Source organism: Rhamphochromis sp. 'chilingali', assembly GCF_963969265.1.
Source record: "Rhamphochromis sp. 'chilingali' genome assembly, chromosome: 4".
Classification (NCBI taxonomy): Eukaryota; Metazoa; Chordata; class Actinopteri; order Cichliformes; family Cichlidae; genus Rhamphochromis; species Rhamphochromis sp. 'chilingali'.
The window spans coordinates 1,082,501-1,106,741 of NC_137948.1; the positions used below are offsets into that span (position 1 = coordinate 1,082,501).

The 24,241-nt window shown below is 50.2% G+C and overlaps 2 protein-coding genes across 4 annotated transcripts in view; one reads left to right on the forward strand and one right to left on the reverse strand.

Annotated features, from left to right (window-relative positions):
* kif16ba (kinesin family member 16Ba) overlaps nt 1-11,313 on the reverse strand; it is a 17,938-nt gene extending 6,625 nt beyond the window's left edge. For 2 of the 3 annotated variants that reach the window (XM_080879442.1, XM_080879440.1), the window contains exons 1-20: nt 10,402-11,313; nt 7,560-7,629; nt 7,367-7,480; nt 7,154-7,270; nt 6,651-6,748; nt 6,469-6,578; nt 6,125-6,267; nt 5,707-5,875; nt 5,396-5,527; nt 5,143-5,318; nt 4,914-4,979; nt 4,771-4,830; nt 4,572-4,691; nt 4,215-4,266; nt 4,003-4,140; nt 3,685-3,767; nt 3,511-3,599; nt 1,811-1,843; nt 1,477-1,530; nt 34-1,389 (exon numbers count right to left, since the gene is read on the reverse strand). In XM_080879442.1, the coding sequence (XP_080735568.1) occupies nt 34-1,389; nt 1,477-1,530; nt 1,811-1,843; nt 3,511-3,599; nt 3,685-3,767; nt 4,003-4,140; nt 4,215-4,266; nt 4,572-4,691; nt 4,771-4,830; nt 4,914-4,979; nt 5,143-5,318; nt 5,396-5,527; nt 5,707-5,875; nt 6,125-6,267; nt 6,469-6,578; nt 6,651-6,748; nt 7,154-7,270; nt 7,367-7,480; nt 7,560-7,629; nt 10,402-10,448 (3,227 nt within the window). In that variant the 5' untranslated portion in view covers nt 10,449-11,313. The remainder of the gene's footprint in view (nt 1-33; nt 1,390-1,476; nt 1,531-1,810; nt 1,844-3,510; nt 3,600-3,684; nt 3,768-4,002; nt 4,141-4,214; nt 4,267-4,571; nt 4,692-4,770; nt 4,831-4,913; nt 4,980-5,142; nt 5,319-5,395; nt 5,528-5,706; nt 5,876-6,124; nt 6,268-6,468; nt 6,579-6,650; nt 6,749-7,153; nt 7,271-7,366; nt 7,481-7,559; nt 7,630-10,401) is intronic. The other variant, XM_080879441.1, reaches the window with a different exon arrangement.
* A 149-nt stretch (nt 11,314-11,462) lies between these two features.
* On the forward strand, nt 11,463-17,535 carry snrpb2 (small nuclear ribonucleoprotein polypeptide B2). Its single transcript, XM_080879450.1, has 7 exons — nt 11,463-11,549; nt 11,955-12,026; nt 13,854-14,026; nt 14,114-14,248; nt 15,318-15,353; nt 15,844-15,932; nt 16,345-17,535. Exons 2-7 carry the CDS (start codon nt 11,963-11,965, stop codon nt 16,502-16,504), a joined length of 657 nt encoding a protein of 218 aa, XP_080735576.1. The 5' UTR covers nt 11,463-11,549; nt 11,955-11,962; the 3' UTR covers nt 16,505-17,535.
* Nucleotides 17,536-24,241: the final 6,706 nt, after the last annotated feature.

Below are 24,241 nucleotides of genomic sequence, written 5' to 3' on the forward strand. Positions count from 1 at the left end.
CCGGTTCCTTTCGGAAACCGTTTCCATAGAAACCTCTGCTGGTCCAGCTCCGCCCCCGTCCTGGGGGTCCTGGCGACAGAGCTCTTGCTCCTCTGCTCCTCGGAGTCAGGCTCGAGGGAGACGCTTCGCCTCAGGGCGGAGTGCCTCCTCTCCAGCCGGGCCACGGCCTGCTCCATCGCCTCCCTCTGCTGCTTCTCCTTTGACTCCAGGATCTCCTTCTCCTTCCTCCTCACCTTCTCCTCCTGCCGCGCCACGTTGGCCGTGAACTCGTAGGTCTCCTGGAGCTGCTGGAGCTGCCGGGCGCTGTGCCAATGGAGGCTCAGCTTCTCCTCTTTGTCCTCCAGCTCCTTCTCCACCTGGAACAGCGTGTTGTCGAGCCCCGGAGATCGGTCGCAGTTCCCGTTGCCGCTGCGCTCCAGCAGCTCCGAGGCTCTCTGCTTCTCCTCAGCGAGGGCGGGGAGGAGGCCGTTGGCGAGGTTGGCGAGCTGTCGCTCCTTCAGCTGCAGCCTGTGCTCCGCCTGTCGGAGGAGCTGCTCCTCGTGGCAGACAGCGGTGGCGTCCTGCGCTCCCTTCTCCTGCGTGTCCTTCAGGTGCTGCTGGCGCTCTCTCAGGCCGTGGGTGAGGAGCAGCAGGGCGCCACGCTCGGCGGCAACCTCCTTCTCCAGGCGCTCCCTTTGCTGCCGCAGCCCCTCCTCCAGCAGGTCCAGCTCCTTCACCTGAGCCGCCTTGAAGTCGGCGTAGCGGCTCTGGGCGGCCCGCGCCTCCTCGCCAGCATCCTCCACGTCCGGCCGCTCGGCGGCCTCTTTGGCGCAGAGGAGGGCTTCTCTGATCTCTGTCAGCGCCTGCTGCTCCTCCTCCAGGCGGCGGGCGTCCTCCCGGGTCAGCAGGGCGGTGGCAGCTTCGTGTTTCTCCCTCAGCTGCTCCTCCAGCCGCCCCACCAGACTCAGCTGCTCGCGCTCCTGCTCCTCCAGCCGCCGCCGCTCCGTCTCCAGACGCACCCGCTGCTCCTCGCGCTCCCTCTTCAGCCGCTCCAGCTCGCGGTAGATCTCCGTCTGCTCTGCCGCCTCCTGGTGCCTCCGCTGCTGCTCGTCCTGCTCCTCCGCACGGTCCGCCTCGTGCTCCTGCGGCTCCTTCCGCCGTCGCCTCCGTTGGAGATCCACCTCATTGATCTCGGAGCGCCTCTCCTCCTCGAAGCGCTCCTTCTCAGCCAGGAAGTCTCGCAGCCGGCTCTCAATGTCCTGGCTGCGGCGGTGGAGGCTCTCCTCCTGGCGGAGGATCCGCTGCTGCACCTCCTCGGACTCCTTGCGCTGACTCTCCACCTCCTGCTGGAGGCGCTCCAGCTCCGCCTTCTCGCTCTGCTGCTTGGCCTCCATCTCTTTGATCAGCCTCCTGCGGGAACAAAACAAAGCAAACGTCACCCGAGCCGCCCGAGCTCCACCAATCAGAGAGCTGGTCTTCAGGTGGGCGGACACGTACCTCTTCATCTCCAGCTTCTCCAGCTCTTCTCGCTGCTGTCGCTCAAACTCCAACCTAGGAAACAACACACCTCCGTCAGCTTCCTCAGAGCGCCCAAACGCACAAACACACACAGTCGAGCGGCGGCAGCACGTCAGACAAACAGCTTGGGATGAGACGGCAGGCGGCGACACGTCTAACCTCACAGCGGGACAGAAGCAGGAAGCTGGTGAGCAAATAAACAGCATGGATGAAGCAGACAATGAGGGTGGAGGTGAGGAGGCACGGGACGAGTCGACACACGTCTTTGGGTCAAAACGGGACAGTTAGACAGGAAGTGCACGGCTGAGTCTACCTGAGGAAGACGGGGCCCTTCTCAGTGAAGAGACTGTGAACGGGACAGGGACACAGTTACATCCTTCAATCACAGCACGACAGAAACTCCCTGCCCTCCTTTAGCTACTCCTCAGGTGTGTCAGGCGACTTCGTCTTCAGACTTATTAGAAATAACGGGCGTTCCCTCCTGGAACCGCTGGAGCTGCTTAAAATATAACATGACTGTAACAAACTGTACAGAGCGGGGTGTCGATATTCAGCCATGACTCACAGCAACGAGAAGAACGATTGGTCGGCGTCTGCGGCGCGTCGCGGGGTTAAGGATCAGACCTCTGCAGAGGATGTCAGTCGAGGGCGGCGAGCTCAGCGGACGTCTCCGCGTTAGAGACGCTCGGAGAGTCGGAGAGGTGTGGCCGACCGAGCTGAGCTCACTTCAGCTGTTCCTGACTGTTTAATTACTTTAATCATCGTACGACGTGAGTAAAATTAGACGACGTGAAGTCAAAGGAGCTTGCAAAGAGAAGCGTCTGGACTTCTTTAAGTTGCTTGAAGACGTTTCACCTCTCATCCGAGAAGCTTCTTCAGTTCTAAGGTCAAATGGTGGAGAGTCCCAGATATAAACCTAGTGGGAGTTTCCCCCCACAGAGGGACAAAGGACCCCTGATGATCCTCTAATCGCCTGAGCCAAGGTGGGAAACTGGGTGTGGGTCCCAATCAGCCAGAGTTTCGGGTGAGCTCATTGTGAAACCTGGCCCCACCTTATCATGCGAATTCCTGAGGTCAGATGGCCCAGGATGTGAGTGGACGTTAAGGCGTCTGGGGAGGATCTCAAAACTGGATTATAGATGGCATCTATAATCATCAGGGGGTCCCTTTTGTCCCTCTGTGGGGGGAAACTCCCACTAGGTTTATATCTGGGACTCTCCACCATTTGACCTTAGAACTGAAGAAGCTTCTCGGATGAGAGGTGAAACGTCTTCAAGCAACTTACAGAAGTCCAGACGCTTTTCTTTCCAAGCTCCTTAGACTACGATGACCTGGATGACTGAGAACCTTCACAGACATCTAGACGACGTGAAGCACGCCGCGCTAATCTGCAGCCCTGAACTCGCTGCTGGAGCAGCCGATGACCTGCTGACTCATCAAACCTCGGTCGTCTGAGCGCTCTCACGCCGTTTGAAGTCTGTACGGCGTTATGGCGCCGTGCATCGGCTCGTGTCTAAAAGCGAGCTCAGAAACTTCCCCTGACGCTCGGACACGGCAGCGTGCGTGCAGCGCCCGTGTGGTGATGGCAGCGAGAGATCTGCAGACTGGAAGTTTGGCTGAATAATGGAGAAACAGCTTCATGCAGAGCAGCTTCCTGATGGTGTTGTTATTTTATTTAAGCTCATGGACTGAAGTAATGATAGATTCTTTCAGTGATGTAAGGCGGAGGCTCCTCCTCCATCGGGAGGAGGCGCGGCTGTCCGCTTCACACGGACTCCCACTCAGTGTGGAGGACAGAGCGAGGAGGCGCGCATGATGCAGTCACTGCTCTGTTTGCAGAGTCGCACAATCAGAAATCACAGCCTGTGCTCTCCGAGCCGACAGGTTAAAGGTCAGCTGGTGTGTGACATCATCGCTCCATCAGCAGCCACTGCATGAAGCTCCTGATGGAGCCGAGAAGTTCAAGCTGGTGTTCACCCCCCTCTGTGTGCGTGTGCGTGCGCGTGCAGTCACCCGGGGTTGTACAGCATCACAGTGGAGAGGTTCTCGCAGGACTTGGACAGATCGGTCATGGAGAGGCTGAACGTGGAGAGAAGGCCACTCTGAAACAGGCAGACGGCGTCCTCGTGAGGTTCACCAAAGACCTTCAAACACCTTTCAACACCTAAACTGAGGCCACGCCCTCACCTTTCGTTTCTCCCGCAGCTTGGCCGCCTCCTTCGGATGGTTGAAGCGAAACATGTTGGTCCTGCCGAGCAGAATGACGGCGCCTGGAAAACAAAACCGCACACGACAGAAACGGACGACTCAAATCAGAGCGACAGAACAAAGAGCATCTCTCAGGTAAAGGTGTGTCGCCTCCGGACGGAGATCCAGGTGTCCTGGTCTGTGCACAGCGAACACGTGCTGAAGCATCACGTTACTGTGGCAACGCCCTCCATTACCTTCAGCCCTTTAAAATCTGTTTAGACAGAGCAACACGCTACAGCTGGAGACGGGCCTCACCCTGGTTGAGCTGCGACGGCGCCGTCACCTGGACTCCGTTGACCGAACACTGAGCTCCGGCGAGCGGCACCAGAGTCACCGTCCCGTTCTGGTTCTCAAACATGCAGTGCTCGCTCTCCAGGTCCAGACCGTGCAGGACTGCAGGAGGAACGAGATCACGGTCAGCAACGCCATCAGCCTCTGCACTCATCATCATTACAGTTATGACTCACTGATGTCCTGCTCTGTGGACGCGTCCTCTCTGCCCACGTAGGTCCGCCCCTCCTGCAGAAACGAGACAGAGACACGCAGTCACTGCACCCACCCCTGACGTCCAGCGGGGGCAGCGGCGAGTCAGCCGCACAGAGTGTTTACAGCGTGACACACAAACAGTTTGGTCTTCACTCCTTCATAACACCTTTACGACTCACCTGAGCTGTTTAGAGGACTGAGATTATCTGACCAATAATAACAGACCGTGCACCAAGCACTGTGATTGGATGTTAGTGGCTGGCAGGTATCCGTGTGTGGATGCAGCCTGACGGCATAAACGATCACTAATCTAAAGGTGAGTCCGGGAGCGCGCTGACCTTTAAATGGTAGAGGATGATGCCAGTGCTGAGGAGGTCGTCGTCGATGCCGATGAGGTGAGGCAGCTCGGAGTCCAGCACCACGCCGATGCCCTCTTTCCTCAGAGCGAGCGTCTCCTCCTGCAACATTTTACAACTTCAGCCACAAAAAACAAACATCTGCTCCGAGGGGGGCCGGATGGTCAACGCTCGCCGCTACCTTGAGGATGTTTTGAGTCTCGTTCCATTTGTTGGTCCACTCTTTAGTCAGCTCCAAGACCTGCAAACAGCAGAGCGTCAGCTGCTTCTGCTCTCAGCTGTAAACGTAACGGCGGTCAAGCTGCCGGACGGCGTGAGACTCACCCGGGCTTCATTCTGGTGCAGCTTCTCCTCCATGCTCAGAGCGGTGGGCGAGTCCAGCAGAGCGATCTGACAAACAGAAACCACCAAGCTACTGAGCGCGCTCAGTCTGCGGCCTCGGGAACCGGACGGCTTCCTGTTTCCGAGGCCGCAGGCAACACGCATCACTTTAAAAGGCACAGAGGAAGATGCTGTAGTCCTGCACAACAACCGCCATGTTTGTAGTTCTTACCTGGTTGCCCTGGACCAACAGAGCTTTGAGCCGGGCGATTTCAGCCCGCAGTTCTCGGATCAGCCTGACGTTGGCGTCCTCGTTGATGGTGGGTTTGTTGATGATGTTCTTGGCTCGGTTGGCGTAGCGCAGAGTGCTGAGCGTCTCGCCGTAATTTACGTCGGCGGGAGAAATGGCTGAAACAGAAGGAGATTGCGTTTTCTCGGGGCGCTCTCGGACACTCGCATACGTTCACTTCGTGTTTTCTGCTCACTGGCGATCATGATGGTCTTGGAGTTTCCGCCCAGGCTGTCCTTCAGCAGCCACGTCAGCACCGAGTCTCTGTAGGGAACGAACACCGACTTCTTCTTCAGGTTGGTGTTCACGCCGCCCTGCGACATGTCGGCTGGAACGAGAAACATCCGTCAGTCAGAATGAGGATGAGGAGCGATCGGCGGCTTTAACGAGGCGCCCGACTTTGACTCCATCCCTGAAAACAAAAACTGAAGCACTGATGACACAACGGAAACAAAATCTAAGATTAAAAACAGTTAACCCCGCCCCTGAAGTCAAACCGCTCCTGACCTAAAGCAGAGATGACGTTGCCCAGGGTGACCAGCGACTTGTTGATGTTCCCGCCCTCCTTCAGTCGGACGCCGGTGGCTCCAGTGGCGTCGGCTCGCTCGCTGCCGGCCAGATCGACCAGGTGGATCTTACTGAGGGTTTCGCTGGGCATCTCGGCATCGAACTTGGCCTACAAGGGTCGAGCAGCAAAAGCAAACAATCACCATCCGTGAACGTTTACACGACATCCACGGCCATCACTTTGAAGCACGGAGATCATTTCAGAGCTCTCGTGGTTCTTCTCTCGCTCGCGGCTTGTTTTCGTGTCACGTCTCTCGAATTATTGGTAAAAATATTCGTATGAAAATCGTCGAGCTCAGCCGAGTACTTCCTCTGCTGACTTCTTTATGATGGCGTGGAACCCGTGACCGTCGCTGACCTGTGTGAAGTTGATGGTGAAGATGGCGTGCGAGCGGCTGCTGACATCGTTCATGCCGGTGCTGGCGGTGGTGCGGTTGATGTTTCCGGCCTCCATCAGCTCCTCCACGTCGCCGTAGTTCTGCACCAGGTGTTTGGACAGATCTGAGGTCAGGAGGGAAAACACGCCGAGCTCAGAGAAGACGATCGTATCAAAGATCGGAAGAGCGAGCGCGGGCTGTGTGACGTGGACGTGGTGAGGCTGATGGGTAACACCTTGACCCCCAGCCCCGCCCCCCAAGAATCATCAAAAAAGAACGAAACTCTGCATCAGCGGTTCAGGGGCACCGGACATAGAGGTTTTACCTTCCACGTAGGGCCCGCCTTTCGGGTGCTCCCTGACCCTCAGGTTGTAGGTCTGAGTGGACTTCCTCCTCAGCAGGTCTCTGACCCTCTCGTTGTAGATCTCCAGGTAGCTGAGGACACAAGCACAAACGTGAAAGCAGCCTTTCTGGCTGGACCCTCGCGTGCTGGAGTCGGACTCTCACCTGACTTCTGTGCGAAACGAAGCTTCGTCCCATCGAGTGGCCTCCGAGATCCGACTGAACAAACCCTCACAGATCCTCGGGATCAGGCCGGCGTCGCCCTAAACCGAGACCACAGACATCAGATCGGCCGGCTGAGCTTTCATCTACATCGGGGTGGGGAACTCCAGGCCTCCAGGGCCGGCATCCTGCAGGTTTTAGGTCCTGAGTCACATGATTAGTTCATTACCAGGACGCATCTAAAACCTGCATCACACCGGCCCTGGAGGCCTGGAGTTCCCCACCCCTGATCTACACCATCGTCGTGCTCCGTCACAACACGCTCTGAGCGTTCAGCTCGTGGTGAACACGAAGGAACCTCGGAGCACGTCTGAAGGAACGGCAGAGCGTCGATGCCGGCAAACAACTGAGTAATCTGCCAATCGGCAGCAGCTTCAGCGCTCGAGGTGTTTTTGAGTAAAATACATGCAGTCAGTTTAAAGTGGAGCACACTTCGGCGGTCTCACCGGCGCTCCCATCATGGTGTAGGACTTCCCGGAGCCCGTCTGACCATAGGCGAAGACGCAGGCGTTGTAGCCCTCGAACGCCGCCTTCAGCACGTCGGAGCCCAAATCTTTGAAAACCTGCGAGTGAAAGAGAACAAATGAGGTTGTATTTCTTCTTTGTGACACCACGGAGGCGGAGTCAATACGACGGGCTGCAGCGCGTGACCCGCTCACCTTTTCCTGAGAGACGAAGGTGGCGCTCTTACAGTCCATCGAGTCGTAGGAGAAGTCGTACGTGAAGGTTTTGGTGTGCTCCCTCACCGAGTCGCCGAGGACGCCATCGGAGATCTGAACCAATCACAGCTCAGAGGTTACAAACAGAGCGGTGAGCCCGTTTTCCTGATATTCTGACAAATGAGAGCGTTACCTTCAGGTTGGTGATGGAGGTTTTGGTTCCTTCCATCTCGATGATGCACTTTGCCATCAGATCCTTCTCCCTGAAAAACACCACGAAGCTTCACAGAGCGAACAGGACGACCCTTTACCTTCAGGTAGAACGCTGCCAACGGCAACGCTGTCAGATGTTTGTTACCATAGTTACACAGATGATAAACAGGCTGTCAGTGAAAACCAGACGTAGAGACTCGTATATGAAATCATCTCCTCCAGGTCAGCCTCGTACACCCTCCACTGCTATCCTGCTGCACCTACTGCACGCCTCACAGAGCAGCGCTGAGCACGCAGCGTCTGAACTCATATAAAAGAAGAAACTGAACCGATAATCTAAGAAACACTTAGAAACACTTTAAAATCTGCCGTTTGCCCACAACAACAACAACAGAGGAGGAGGGGCTTGTTTGTTTAAATAAATTTGAATATGTAAATATTAAATTTTTTTCTGTGCTGTTTTTTTGCTGATACGACCACAGAAGCTTCTCTGTGGATAAACACCACACACAGTGTCTCACACATGCGCACACACACACGCACACACACACGCACACACACACACACACAGTGTCACACTCCCACAGACACACGCGCGCGCGCGCACACACACGCACGCACACACACAGTGTCACACTCCCACAGACACGCGCGCGCGCGCACACACACACGCGCGCGCGCGCACACACACACACACACACGCACGCACACACACAGTGTCACACTCCCACAGACACACACACGCTGCGACTTCCTGATGTTTTCTCACTCAGGTGTGTTTTATCTCTGCAGGTTGTGTAACTCTGTTTACTCTCACACTGAAGCAGTCACATGACCGGAGATCGAGTTAACACAAACACACCAGACCGGAGCTAAAAAGACAAAAGGGTCAAAGTTCAGTGGATCATGGGACTGTGAAACGTGTTATTAACTCTGTCAGTGCGCCCCAGGGTGGCTGTGGCTACAATGTAGCTGCCATCACCAGTGTGTGGATGTGTGGATGACTGGATATGTAAAGCGCTTTGGGGTCCTTAGGGACGAGTAAAGCGCTATATAAATACAGACCATTTACCATTTAACCTGCGCCGTGGTTACTTCACACGGATGAATCTTTTTCTCAGGCTTCCTCTGTGTGAACGCTCCGTGCACCTTGTGCTCTCACACTGATGTCATTCTCATCTTACTCAGATTTTATTTTGAAATGCTCACATTAGTAAGAAGTTCAGGATGTTGCTTCATTCTTAGCAGATTGAAACAATAATCTCTCATTTCTGCTGTAATCTCAGACTGACAGCACACAGATCCAGCAGCAGGAACCACACTCGGCGCTGCGAACATGAATAAATACTTAGATCAGAAAGCTGATTATTGGCTTAAACTCGGAGTTAAAGCTTCCAGCCTGGAGCTGAAGCAGTGAAATAAACAGGGCGAGCTGCAGGGCCGTAACCTGCTGCGGGCCCCCGAGCAGCCCCGACATTAACGTCAAGGTCGTCCTTTCACAAACACCTGGAAACCTGCACTACAGAACCAGGCTTCCACACGTTCACCCTGCTGCCCTCAGACAGGTGGAGCAGGCCGGTCAGAGTGAACGTGTCACATCCACCAAATGTTTCCATTGGACGGATTCAGGTAAACACGTTAATAATGTGTACCTGGTCATGAGGTCAGAGACACCAGCACACAGTCCAGGTTCACACATTTGTGTGTGTTTGTGTGTGATGTGAGGTTTCTCAGACGCCCGTCAGCAAAACCACAAATGACGAGTTTAAAGCTGATTTTATATCCACACACACACACAGCGCACGGACCTCTCAGTTTCACTGTCACTAACACAACATTTATGCCTGGAGGTGTATGACACACAACACTTCAGTTCCCAGTGAAGGTGGAGGTTTTTGTTTTGAATGACAAATTCTCTGGAGACTGATGACATCACTTCCTGTTTCTAAACGACTCTGCAGAGTCTGAAAGGATGCGTGAGAATATTCCAACAAAGGATAGTCAGTTTGGCGCCTCTGGGCCTCCGTACATTAGAGAGGACCTGTGTGTCTTTGTAATCTTTCAATGAGCACTCTGACAGGTGTGGATTTTTCTCACCCCGCCCTGCTGCACCCTTCAGCCCCACACAAAAATCATGCAAAGCCGCAGACTTAAAATATGAAGCTGGAACAGCGACAGGCTGCCAGAGAGTCGATATCCGGGTTATTGAATCTGAATGAGGCAAAAATAAAATGTCAGCAGACGGGTCACGGTCACAGTACGACTAACAGCCAACAGACATGAACCAAGCTGCTGTGGGAACTAAATAAAAATATCTCTACTTTAGGAAAGAAGTAAAGCAACGCTGACCTAAAATATAAAAACACAGAGGAAACCTCTGTTTGATCAAACCTGTCAGCACAAACCTGCAGGAGGGTCTGCCCATAACCCCTACAATCAGAATAACTCTGACTAATAACACAAAGAGTCAGGATCAAGGTTATCATGTCCACCAAATGAGAATAAAACCAGCTGGGACAACAAACAAAGACAAAGACTGACATCCTGAGGAGGCTTCAGTGATCGTAATAAACCAAACTGAGACTCAAACATCAAAAACCTCCTGATACTCAGACGGGAATAAAACACAATCAAATGAAACCAGCCCACATTTTAACCCTGACTTCAGAGACGGCTGTGCTGTAGGGTGAACCTGGGGCCTCATCCCTGCAGACTCCTCCAGGTGAGCCCGCGCAGGCTCTCAGGTACACACGGCTGAGGCGATGACGTCAGCCAGCCTTTAAATCGTGAACATGAGCCGTGATAAGCTTAAAGTCACTCACCGCCTGTTCATGGGCCGGACCCGCACAGCCACCCGGACCGACGCCATGGCTCATCCCGCTGCTGTCCGCCGCTCCGCGGAGAGGAGCCGCTTTATGGCCGCTAACAGGCGAGCGGATAAACGGGGCAAAAGTCGTACAGATAAAAGCGGAGTGCGGAGAATGGTCCAAAGGGCACAGATGGAGACCGGGTGGGGGGGAGGGGGTCTCGGGAGCGAGTGGATGCTATCAGAGTCCGCTGACACCGAGTCGCTGTCCCGCTGCCTCAGACCTGCGGTCGCTGCTAGCTGCTAGCCTGCTAGCCGGCATCAGGTGGTAAAAACATCGGGATGTATGGAAGCCAGGAGGGGACACACCTCCGGAAGGACGGGAAATGATCTGTATGAAGAAATACAGGACGCGAGAGATTTTAATGTACATCTTTTAATAACTGGGGGTAAACAAAAACACACATTTGAGGTTTTATATGAAAAAATAAGTATACAGAAAGCAAAATTAATAATATGATTAATGATTAATAATAATAATACCTGACAGGTTTTTAAGTGACTGAAATTAATCACACATATATTTACCTAAACAGATGAAGACTGGCGAAAAATCATGAAAACAAGTTAAAAAAAAGTTTGAAAAATGCAAAATTAAGAAAACTTCAGATTTTTTTTTTGATCAACAACAAGGCCATTAATGTTGTGGGGATGGAGCTGGACTCCCTTAGGGTGGTGTCTGAGAGGCAGAGATTGTTTAAGATAAAGACAATGCTGGATAACACCTCCCACCTACTCCATGACATGTTGGCCAGTCACAGGAGCACATTCAGTGAGAGACTGAGATTACCAAAAACACCACTGAACAACACATATTAGTGCTATTTCTTAAATTTGTAAACTCTGTAACATGTTGTATTATTTAAATACATTTACTGTTACTGTCTTGGAGCAACTGTGACCCACATAATTTACTTGGGGATTAATAAAGTATTCTGATTCCGATTTTAGTTTAGATTTAATGAGTTGTAATAAGCTCACAGGTAGCTGCAGTTCTCCTCCTGGCCTGCTGGTGGCGGCGGAGGGCAGAGGTCGTGAAAGCTTCAGCCGGCGCCACAGCGAAGTGTTTCCGGAAACTACATGAGCGGTGTGAGCCCAGAGGAGGTGAGCTCTATATTTATGTTAAAAACGTTTATCCGAGGCTCCTCTGACCGCGGTTAAACGGAGGAGCTGCTGGGCGGAGGTTAAATCTGTAGAGGCGACTTTTGACGTTCAAGCGACGCCAGAAAAAAACATTTAGTTTAAAGGCTAGCTGGGCTAAGCTAACACATGCTAACATTAGCCGAGTGAGAGAGGTTTCTGGGAAGCTTTGAATGAATTCAAGCTGAAGCTTTTGATTTAGCCAGATCTCCTCAAACAGCGAGTTTTAAAGTGTAACGTAAACGATTTGTTGCTGCTCTGGTTGTGTGAGTTTACCGAGACATTAGCAAGTATTAAACGGGTAAACGAGGTTTAAAGGTGGAGTTGAACACTGAAGAAGCTGAAGCTGCTCTCCTGTTGTCTCCTCAGACTCCACCATGGACATCAGACCGAACCACACCATCTACATCAACAACATCAACGATAAAATCAAGAAGGAAGGTGGGTGCTGTTCCTCTGCATGGCTAACAGCAGCGAGTTTCTGCTGGAATCGGCATTAAAACTGCTGTGCTGACGATCACAATGCTGATTATTATCTAATTTTAACAATCAGACACATCAAACACCGCAAAGGCTGGAAGAATAAAAACTAAGCATTAACTTAATGAAACACTGATTATAATCCATCAGACTGCTCCGTGTTTTAATGAGAGAGCTGTGGTATTGATTTAACTGTTAGCTCACACAGTCGGCGTTTTACCGGCTTTCTTTCCAACAGTTTCAGCAACAGTTGCCTCAGGGGCTTAGAATCAGAAACTTTATTGTCATTGTCACAAGAACAACGAAATTAAGAATGGTCCCCGATCATTGCATCATCCCTAGCAATATCAAAATATAAATAAAACAATAAAATTCAATAAATAAAATAGAATACTTAAAATACTGATAAGACGTAACAGTAAAACATTCACATACATTCCCACACACATGCTTCAGACCGTGCATAGATTAACACAAGAGTGGCGTGATGGACATTTTTTTGTAGTATTCAGATGTGTTATTGCAGTTGGATAACAGCTGTGTTTGAGTCTATTAGTCCTTGCGCTGATTGCCCTGTACCGTCTGCCTGAGGGCAACAGTTCAAACAGGGAGTGGCCAGGATGTGAGGTGTCTGTTATGATGTTTTGGGCCTTTTTAAAACAGTGGATGTTGTTAGACAGGACAGAGTAGCTACGGCCCACTTTGCCTTTATAATCACATCTTTACAGCTAACCCTTGATTCTTTTAGACTGCCTCAAAGTCCTTCTTTCTATTTATTAAACTTTAACAATATCGTCACTCTTTTCTACTTTCAGTCTTTATTATGTGTAGTTTCACCTTTCATTGAAATGCCATCTTATCTGCTGCCAGTACACTTATCAGTAACTGTGATTGGTCAGATGCTGCCAGCAGCGTCCCCATCAGGGGAAATCAGGGAGAATACCTTAGTAGTAGCTTTGTAGTGCCGGGGTCGGGATAAGTCATCGTCTCTGTGGCATTCAGAGAGAAAAGTCCACATCACATAAAATGACCGTAAACGCATCTCAACACATCCATACTACAGTTCAGTAAACGTGTGTGTGTGTGTGTGTGTGTGTGTGTGTGTGTGTGTGTGTGTGCACGCTATTTGAGTGCAGAGAAATAGAACAATCGCAGGAATAACAAAAACAAACATTATGTATGTACTGCTGAATTTCTTGCAGGAAACGAGGAGCCTTTTTTTCTGCAGGCTTCACTCTGAACTTTGTTCCAAAACATGTTTTAATCATAAAGGTTTTGACAAAAACTGTCAAATGAATTCCTCATTTTTCAGTTTTCTTCTTATTTCTTTTTTATTTGGTTCAGAAGTGGCCGTACTGATAATTAAGAATGAAATCTTCTGATTAGCAACACGTTGGAATCATGTAAACTTTATAAAGTTCTTGCTCAGATGTGGCTCCAGACTCCGAGCCCTACTTTCTCAGTTCAGTCATTTTTAAGATAAATAAATCAAACAAATGTTCCACAGTTAAAGTTTTACTGATACAAACGTTTAGATTTCGCAGTAATAATCTTCCTCTGAGTTATTTCTGATGTGAATGCAGCTCGAACTGATTCTTCTCTTGAAGCTTCATCCATGAATCATTTCTTTAAGACTTTAAAGTTTAATTAACTGATAATCACCAAGGATGGAGTACCAGCTGCCTGTGACCTTTGACCCTCCTTATAATAAAAAAAATAAAAAGACTCCGGGATGAACGTCGAGATGTTTGTGAGGGTGTTTGAACTCGTCTCATCTTCCTCCCGCAGAGCTGAAGCGCTCGCTCTACGCACTCTTCTCCCAGTTCGGGCAGGTCATCGACATCGTGGCCATGAAGACGATGAAGATGAGGGGACAGGCCTTCGTCATCTTCAAAGAGCTCGCCGCCGCCACCAATGCCCTGAGGCAGCTGCAGGGCTTCCCCTTCTACAACAAGCCCATGGTAGGCTGGAATGCCACCTTCGTCGTGGTCATCGCTGACTTCCTCCCTCTGAGCAGCTGCGCCTTTAACCCTTTTGTTTTTTTCCAGAGGATACAGTACGCCAAGACCGACTCTGAGGTCATCGCCAAGGTCAAAGGATCATATGGCGACAAGGAGAAGAAGAAGAAGGAGAAGAAGAAGGCTCAGGAGCTGGCGGCTAACGCCACAAAGAAACCGGCGGCGGTGAGCGAGCCAATAAAATGTCTCCCCTCACTGCTTCATCAAACCTGTACATTTCACCTCGTTCCTGCTGTGAGACAGGAAGTTACTGTTCACCAGACTCCATTCACAAAAACAGCGATTTCCCCTGACAGCCCAAGTGAGCTGTTCGCCCACGGCTGCTGTGATTGGTCAGTCGGTTTGTGTTGGAAGACATTTCCAGCGATGGCAGAAATCTCTCGTCTGGTGGATCAGAGCGACGGTTCCCTCCTTTACCACCAGGGGCGCCGTTTCTTTTTACGTTTGACATTTTTCTGTTTTTCAAAGATTGATTTATTTTTTTTTAAAGATTTTGAAAAAGTGCGTTTAACGTTTTAGTCATCGTTATGTGGCAACCCGGCCAACGTTAACGGGTAGCTGTTTATGGTTAGACATGGCGTCGCCCTCCCACAATGAGAGGACCATGAAGGAGGGTGTGTGGGCGGGGCCTGTGTACAGAAACCCTTCATGTAATACCGGGTATGATCACATGTGAATGTATTTGTAAATAAATTAGTGCTCGTTTGGGCCGGGCTGGTCGCGGGGGGCCGGGCTGGTCGCGGGGGGCCGGGCTGTAGTGGATGCGTGCTCGCGCTCCTGCAGCTGTCTCCCAGCATCTGCGATGATGTTGAAGCTGCACTTCGTGTCTTTACGTGAGACCGTCGCAGCGCTCCAGCTGCTGCTTCGTAGTCGTCTTTATTGGACTGTGAATATAAATCAGCCGCCTCATTTCAGGCTAAATCGGCAGCCGCTGCAGGTGGAAGCAGCCAGACTCCTCTTCATCAGCCGCTCTAACAGGGTTTCCGACAGGAAATGGCAGCAGCGGGGCCGGGCGGCGGACGTAAATGAGCCTTAAACCAGGATGGCTGGTGCGCTCTGCTCCTTTATTCTGTCGTTTAACTAAGTCTGTGAACCACTCGGCGCTCACTTCTCCTCTCGCTGTTCCCGGTTTTCCCGGCGCTGTATTCATTTCTGACTCTGCTCTGTTCGCCATTCCTCTGGAGATGAAACCTTTGAACGTGTTTAACGCCTCTGTCTTCTTTCTTGTTTGCAGGGATTGGCCCCTCCTGCGCTCACACCTGCGGTGCAGGTAAGTTTTACCTGAGCGTTGTCATGCCTTTGCCTGTCCTGTTATTCCACAGGAGCCGGAAAAAACCTCCTTTTCCTGATAAGGAAACAAAGTTGAGTGATGGCGCCCTCTGGGTTTGCCGTGGCTCAGTGGGAGGCTGTGGGCCGTCGGTGGTTTGATCCCCACCGCCTACAGCCTGCGTTCTGTTGTCATTGTTTTAACGTGGCTGCAAACAGTGGATCGACGCCACCTGCTGGCCACAGCAGTGTGTTGCAATCTAACGGCTGCTGCTTTAACAGCAGGAAAATAACTCGATAACTTTTAGAAAATTAAAAATTTCTGTTAAAATTTATAGAAAAGTGAAAGCAGTGAACATAAATCCCACGCTGGCCCGGGTCTCCTCCTGTTTCCCGTCTCTGGCTCACCCGTGGGATACGTCAGAGTTATGAGTGACTCGCTGTTAACGGCGTGCTGCGACCAGGCGCTGATACGGCTCTCGTTCTCTTCGCAGGTTCCAGACAACCCTCCGAACTACATCCTGTTCCTCAATAACCTCCCCGAGGAGACCAACGAGATGATGCTGTCCATGCTCTTCAACCAGTGAGTGCTGCACAGCTCACTGTGGTCCTGCCACACCCACACACCTGCTGCTCCACCCACACACCTGCTGCTCCACCCACACACCTGCTGCTCCACCCACACACCTGCTGCTCCACCCACACCTGCTGCTCCACACACACACCTGCTGCTCCACCCACACAGCTCCATCCACAAGGCTGCCAAGCTGCCTGATTTAAGACTTCAAACAAATGTGAACAAAAGCTAAATGCAGTGATTTACAAATCTGATCATTTATGCTCAGCTGAAAACATCAAAGGTTTAAAGTTGTAACATTGTATTTATTAAGTCCATATTTCAAACGTTTGTGGTCACATCCAGCAGAGTTTCCATACGTCAGAGATCTGAACGTGCTCAGCCTCCTGATGTTTGAACGTTTGTTTTTCGCCTGCAGGTTTCCGGGTTTCAAAGAAGTGCGACTCGTGCCCGGGAAACACGACATCGCCTTCGTGGAGTTTGAAAGTGACACTCAGGCGGGCGTGGCCAAGGACGCGCTGCAGGGCTTCCGGATCACGGCGACCTGCGCCATGAAGATCACCTACGCCAAGAAGTAGTCGCCTCGTCCAATCAGAGACGGGACACAGAGACTGAGGGGGGGCGGGGCTGGCGGTTTGGGGGATTTCTGTCGTCTGGCGGTGTGCGGAGCCTAATGGCGTCTGTTTGTTTTTGTTTTTTTAAGTATATTTTCTAAGAGGAACGCCACGGAGCTGCTTCTGATTTTGTAAAATAAAATCATTTTTCATAAACGTGCCTCACATTTTTACTCTGACCCCCTCAGGTCTCAGAGGTCACGGTGTCATCTGACGAGGGTTTAGAGAGCACTCTTCTCCTTAGCGACCGGCGGTTGCCGTGGTTGCCAGTCGGCGTTTGAGCCTGTGTGGTTTTAGACGTGAGCGCTGAGACGACTCAAGCCTGTGTGTTTTCGCCGCGTTTCACCTCAGGCTGCTTTTACATTATTGATCAAAGCTTCGTGTCGTCATGCCGACAGGTTGGCTCACGCCGGCGGCGCTGGCGGCTCGTCTCGGGTCTTCAGGATATGAAAACCTTGTTAAAGCAAAGCCTCGGGTTTTATTTCTGTCGTAGCCGAGTTGTAGTTGATCATCAACAACATCCAATTAAAATCCAAGAGTTTCACCAAACGTGAAGCTCCGCCTCTGTTAGTACAGTAACCTCACAGCAGCCGTATTATTGGTCAGATGATGTCATTCCAAAGGCTCCAACAGTACAAACACGCTCAGGTCAGGTGACGCTTCAGCCACCTGTGTCACCATCCGCCGGCTGGTTAAACGTGCAGATGCGTTATAACTGCACAGGTGTCAGAACGGAGGATTGGCTCAAACTACAGGGTTTTTTTCTACGCTTGGGTCTGTATGATGTCACAGAGCTCTTGTCCTTATATGGTCATCGGGCCTTGCCAGCTGCTGTTCAAAGCTTTACCTTAGGATAACCTGTTTCTGCGACGAAGCTGACGAGACCCGACCCCTTAAGATGAGCAGAACAGGATTCTTCTGGGTTTTAAAGTAGAACTTCTTCCTCTTGTTTCTGTCAACGTTGTGATTTTTTTATTAAAAGTGATTTAAACATGTGCGGCGTTGTTGTAGATTCTTTTCCAGTCATTTTCCTGCCTCCACCTGTCTGTCGTGTCGCTAAACAGAGAAGGGTTATTGATCGCCGTCGGCACATCAGTGCTTTCTGTGATGTCGGCTGTTAATTTCCTCAGAGATGCCTGCAGGGGTTTATGGGATTGTGGAGCTGTAAGTCAGCCGTGACGGGGTGGGATCGACTTTTGGTATTTTATTGTTTGGTCTCACGGTGCAGGCCGTCTGAAGAACAGCGACACGTGGAGCGTTTGTATGAGGGCCTGTAGGAAGCACAGCCTGTATATAAAAGATGGAGGTAGCAACCTTGACCAAATAGTCACACACTGGCTTGTAAAAGTGAAACCTCGACGCCTGGAACTGAAACATCATCACAAGTGGACTGACTCAAGTTTGGAGCCTCAAGTGGCCATCAGAGGAACTGCAGACGCTGTAAAAGCCTCTGACGCAACAGGTTAGCGGGGGAGGGAAGACAAATGTGATGTCATGCTGCTCTGGTGCTCTAACCTGTGAAAACAGGTGAGCAGAGAACGAGTGCTCGTCACAGGAAGTCGTGCAGCCGTCGGGACATCGTTCTGCCAACTTCCTCTGTTTAAGCTCCTCCCTCTGAGTGCCTGACACGGCGGTACAGCTGTGGCTTAGACTGGGTGAGATGTACCTGTGCAGCTGTGATGTCAGTTTTGGCAACAGCGAGCATTTTTGCCGTGGTCGTCTCTGTGTTTAGGAAGCCGGTGTGACGCCTGAAGGTCTGAACCAATGAGCACAGGCCGGAGAACATTTCTGACTAAGAATCATCATAGATTTAAATTTGAGCCAAAACTAAAGACTGAGCTCAAAAACTCATCAGGAAACAGCAAATAGGCTTTGCAACCACGTTACTGCCCTCTGGTGGCCAGCATAAAAGGTGCAGGTTGACTTTTCAGGCCCCGAAGCTTCGTCCATATCTGACACATCGATGTGAAGAGCTGAAGATGCAGCTGACATTTGGAGGAAGAAGCTTGTGGGTCTTAAGTTTAGATTAAAAAGTTTTCAGGTTTTTGTGACTTTAGGAGCTTAAAACAGACATAAACACTCCAGTGAGGCCGAGCGTTAAACCTCCGACTGAATCACACCCTCGACCAGAAGATGGAAGGCCACCTCAGGTTTTATGTTTCATTCAGAGTTCATTCCTCCGCCTGTGGAGAGTTTCCACCCCCCCGCTGCTTCAATTTATCTGCCTCTTTGGCAGCTGCAGGAAAATGAATCAAAATGTTTGAGTGCATCAACAGAAGCGACCGGAGAGCAGCCACGCTGAGACACGCACGAGGAAATCTTTCATCCTGGATGGAAAACGCATGCAAATGATCTTTATTCACTGTACGCTGATAAATATGACAGTCACATTAATAAATAACCAGCAGAGGAGGCGGGAGAGTGTGCGAGGCCTCTGCTTTTTAAAACACAAACAATAAATGTTTCAAAGTACACACTGTGCCTGCGTTTGAAGTAATGTGAGTGCCCAAAATGAACCGAAGCCATCAGATGGGTGTAAAGAAGCACTCGCTGTAAAAACATCAGCAGCATGTGCTGTTGATGGGATATCAGCCACAATTAAACTGGGCCCGGGCTGTACTTGTGTCTGCCCCCTGGTGGTGGAGACGGAGACAAAGATGGACGTAGCTGCCTTGACGTCTCTTTTTTTTAATGAATCCAGATTTGAAGCCTCGAGGTAAACGTGCCCGCCGTTGCTGTGCTGGTTGCAAAAATGGAGCTTGGACGAGGAGGGGCGGGTCTAACTGTGAAACCGGATGCTCATTGGCCAATGACAAGTCACAGGATAATCGTCCATTAAGAATCCTGGAAACAGGATCTTATCTTACAGTCTGTGCATTTTGCAGACGCCAAAATATCATAGAAGTTCTAAATCATCATCATCATCATGTGAAAGTGTTATACACACTCAGAGGCTCATATATGTATACATGTGCATATTTCAGATTAAGGACAGACAAACCTGTAATTGTGTCGTTGTGTAATTTTGATTTCTGTCTGCACAAATGTAAACATGCGCACAACTCCATCAGAAAGGAACGTGATGGTCAGTCGGGAAGCAGGTGACACTTTAATGTTGTCTGCAGAAACCAAGTGGCAAATGGTCTGTATTTGTATAGCGCCTTACTTAGTCCCTAAGGACCCCAAAGCACTTTACACATTCAGTCACACACACATTCACACACTGGTGATGGCAGCTGCATTGTAGCCACAGCCATCCTGAGGCGCACTGACATATGGGCTCAAATTGTGGTCATAAATATTTTGTACTTGTAAATCAGGATTTGTATGTGTAAAAAGAATTTGTGTGTGGCCAAAAAATCTGTGAGAAACTCAAGTTGCAAGTTACAAGTACGGATTTTTGACCCTATTTTTCTTCCTTTCATCTGATTGGTCAATGTCATGTCAATCACAAATGTAACAATCCAATCAGAGAACAGATGGGTTAGGCTGTCGAGGGGCGCTTTTTTTGAACTGCAGGTCCTTGAAGGGAATAAATGCCCTTTTACATGCCAACCCAGCGTTTTCCTTCATCACCACGAAGGAAAACAGTCTGTGGTCGTCCGAGTTTGGTGATTTTTGTGTCACAGGTCTACGTGTTTAATACAGGGACTTCCACAGCCTTTTCAACAGCGCTGCGGACCGCGAGGGGGCGGGCAGTGTTTTGGAAATGACAGTCTTCATTACAAAGCTTTCTTCGTTATGAATTAGCATACATGTTTTTATTGAACATTTGAAGAAACAGCAAAAAAAACAGAAACTCTTGTAGAGGACATAAAGTCAGAGATAGAAAAGACAAGGAGCAGGTGCATCTAGTACAGGTAGAGCTGCTGCACACAGAGCCCAGCAGCCAGCAACAAATCCTGGATCCTTTGCTTTTAGTTAGCAGTTAGCATTAGCAGCACATCCTGCTCTGATGTGAAAGGACTTTTATGCTGCGCACTGTGACTCACAGCAATGGTCCCGGGTCAGCCCTGACTTTGTGTTAAACTAATCCTAAAGTAATGATGTGTTTCTAACCACTGATATAGCACAACTTTATCCTTTCAACAGCTGCTGAAAGTTAGGGGACCTAGCTGCTATCGGATATTTATATAGAGATCCTCCAGCTTCAAACCCTTCAAGGAGTTCAAAAAAGCGCCCCTCCGACAGCCAAACCCATCTGTTCTCTGATTGGGTAGTTAAATTTGTGATTGACATGACATTGACCAATCAGATGAAAGGAAGAAAAATAGGGTCAAAATTCGTACTTGTAACTTAAAACTGGAGTGCAGAGTTTCTCATGTAGTTTTTTGGCCACACACAAATTTTTTAACGCATACAAATCCTGATAGTACAAAATGTTTATGACCACAATTTCAGCCCATACTGACAGAGTGGCGCCACCTCTGACCACCACCAGTAGGCAACGGGTGAAGTGTCTTGTCCAAGGACACAACGACCGAGACTGTCAAAGCCGGGGATCGAACCGGCAACCTTCCGATTACAAGGCGAAGTCCCAACTCTTGAGCCACGATCGCTCCTACAGCCACATCAGACGCTTGAGCCGCTGCCACAGGTGAAGGCTGGGGTGTAGATAGATAGATAGAACTTTATTAATCCCTCGGGTGGGTTCCTCTGGGAAATTCGATTTCCAAAAAAGCACAGCACCGACAGAAGTTACAGAGTTACAGAATATTACACACACATATATATAAATACAGAGACAATATAAATAAAATATACGAAGGGGATAAATAGAATAAATAGGAATAAAAAATAAAAATACAAGTGAATTGCACATTTCAAGTATTGAGTCTATTGCACTGTTGACTATTTACAAAAGTATTGCACAGTGAGGTGCAGAGGCACTGCAGCTTAGTTGTTCCCCCCTCCTTTGTCCTCCTGTTTCCCCTCCCTCTCCCCTCCAGAGAGGAGTTAAACAGTCTGATGGCGTGTGGGACAAAGGAGTTTTTAAGTCTGTTAGTTCTTGTCTTTGGGAGAAGCAACCTGTCACTGAACAGACTCTTCTGGTTGTTTATGGCCGTGTGCAGAGGATGCCCAGCATTGTTCATAATGTCCATCAGTTTCTTTAGTGTCCTTTTCTCTGCCACTGTCACCAGAGTGTCCAGCTTCATGCCGACCACAGAGCTAGCCTTCCTGATCAGTTTCTCCAGCCTGGATGAGTCCTTCTTTGCTGTGCTGCTCCCCCAGCACACCACAGCATAGAAAAGTACTCCAGCAACCACCGACTGGTAAAACATCCTCAGGAGCTTCCTGCAGATGTTAAAAGACCTCAGCCTCCTGAGGAAGTACAGTCGGCTTTGGGCTTTTTTATACAGGTGCTCTGTGTTGCATGACCAGTCCAGTTTATTGTCCACCCACAGCCCGAGGTACTTGTACGTGTTGACCACCTCCACCTCCTCCCCCTCTATCTGAACCGGCAGTGGACCTTCTCTGGACCTCCCGAAGTCCACAACCAGTTCCTTAGTCTTTGAGGTGTTGAGTTGCAGGTGGTTTGTGTGACTCCATGCGACAAAGTTCCTCACCAGACTTCTGTACTCCTCTTCCTGATCATCCCAGATACACCCCATGATGGCCGTGTCATCTGCAAACTTCTGAATGTGGCATAATTCAGAGATGTAGCAGAAGTCAGAGGTGTACAGGGTGAAGAGAAGAGGGGACAGCACAGTTCCCTGTGGTGCTCCTGTGCTGCTGACCACTGTGTCAGACGTGATGTCCTTCAGCCTGACGTACTGTGGTCTGTCGGTGAGGTAGTCGGAGATCCAAGCCACCAGGCAGGGGTCCACCTCCATCCTGTTCAGTTTTTCCTGAAGCATACAGGGCCGGATGGTATTAAAGGCACTGGAAAAGTCAAGAAACAGGATCCTGACCGTGCCTTTTCCCCCATCCAGGTGTGAGTGGGCTCTGTGTAGGAGGTACAGGATGGCATCCTCCACTCCGACACCCGCCTTGTATGCAAACTGTAGTGGGTCCTGGGCATGTTGTACCTGTGGTCGGAGGAGGTCGAGGAAGAGCCGCTCTAGAGTCTTCATAAGATGTGTAGATGGGCAGGTAAAGCTGATGTTGACACCACCTCTTGTTCAGTCAAAGGAGCTTGCAAAGAAAAGCGTCTGGACTTCTTTAAGTTGCTTGAAGACGTTTCACCTCTCATCCGAGAAGCTTCTTCAGTTCTAAGGTCAAATGGTGGAGAGTCCCAGATATAAACCTAGTGGGAGTTTCCCCCCACAGAGGGACAAAAGGACCCCCTGATGATCCTCTAATCACATGAGCCGAGGTGTGAAACTGGGTGTGGGTCCCAATCAGCCAGAGTTTCGGGTGAGCTCATTGTGAAACCTGGCCCCACCTCATGTTCACCTTGCCATCACTCTGAGAAAGACCCTGAAGTACCTGAACTATGTGAACTAAAGTCACAGGTCTGCAGGAAGCTAAGTGGGCCGCACTCACAGGAGGAGAAGTGCCGTTAAATGAACTCCAAACAGGAAATCTCAGCCTGACACAGACGGGACCGACAGATCGTCCTGCCACAGATGAGCCTCATGTTAAACTCAGTTTTAATGATCGATGTTGATAAAGCAGCAGATCATATCAGGAAACCAGAGGATGAAACAGGAAACAGTCAGTCGGAGACCCTGCAGCTCATCAGGTGGGAGTTTCCTGTGGGTGGGCGTGTTTGTTTTACACTGAAATCTTGGATTCACTGGAGTCAGTCGTCCGGGTTCCTGTGAAAAGCTCTGGTGGTGCAGGTGTTTAGTTTGTATGAGCGATTACAGCCTGACGTGATGCTGAGAAACAAAGCCAGCAGCAGTTTGTGGACCTCGGAGCAGATCTGGAGTCAGTCTGGTTTTCGTCATCGCGGCAAAATCCCTGGAAACGGATGATGGATGTGTTTCTGTGCGTCAGTGTGTTTATGGAAGCGCCTGATGCTGCCAGGCTGCTCTCGGAGGTCCTGCAGGTCTCGTCAGCTTCATCGCAGAAACATCAAAGCAGAGAAACCAGAGACGTCTGAGGGTTTATGAGCAGTGGATGAATGCTGCGTGATGCTTTCATAGCTGACTGTCGGCTCACGGCCTTGTTTTCAGAGGCTGCTGATAATGGAGTCGCCGGGGTCGGGCTCGGAGTGGGCGCATTTTTCCTCCTTTTGATCTGCAGAAAACCCCAAAAGCAATGGTCGCGGACAGCATGGACACGGCCGTCCACCTGCACACAGACACATGAACTGTCTTCATGCCCTCAAAGTAAAAATGTTCGTCCCAGAGTAGGGACTTTTTAGCTATCAAGCACACACAGTCTGACGTGCCCGAGCACTATGCACAGCCAGCTGGGCGGAGTGTAAATATGCACCGTCTTCACGTTATAATAAAACTGTTGTAAAAGGTTAGTGTTCAGCTTATTAATACCTCGTTTTAAGCAATAAAGAAAAATGCAGTACAGAAATCACGCGAGCGTTTCCTTTGAAACAAAAACTCAGCAAATAGATCAGGAGCTAAAGTTCGCCGGGTTATTACGCTGCGCAGACCAAACAGCGCCTTATTTCTACGAGTCACGTAACACCTCACATCTGCTGTGCGTGACAGGCGTCGCTGTGACTGGACGAAAGCTATTTGTAAGAGTGCCATCTGTTGGTCAGGACGTGGCACTGCAGGTCAGTATACGGGACAT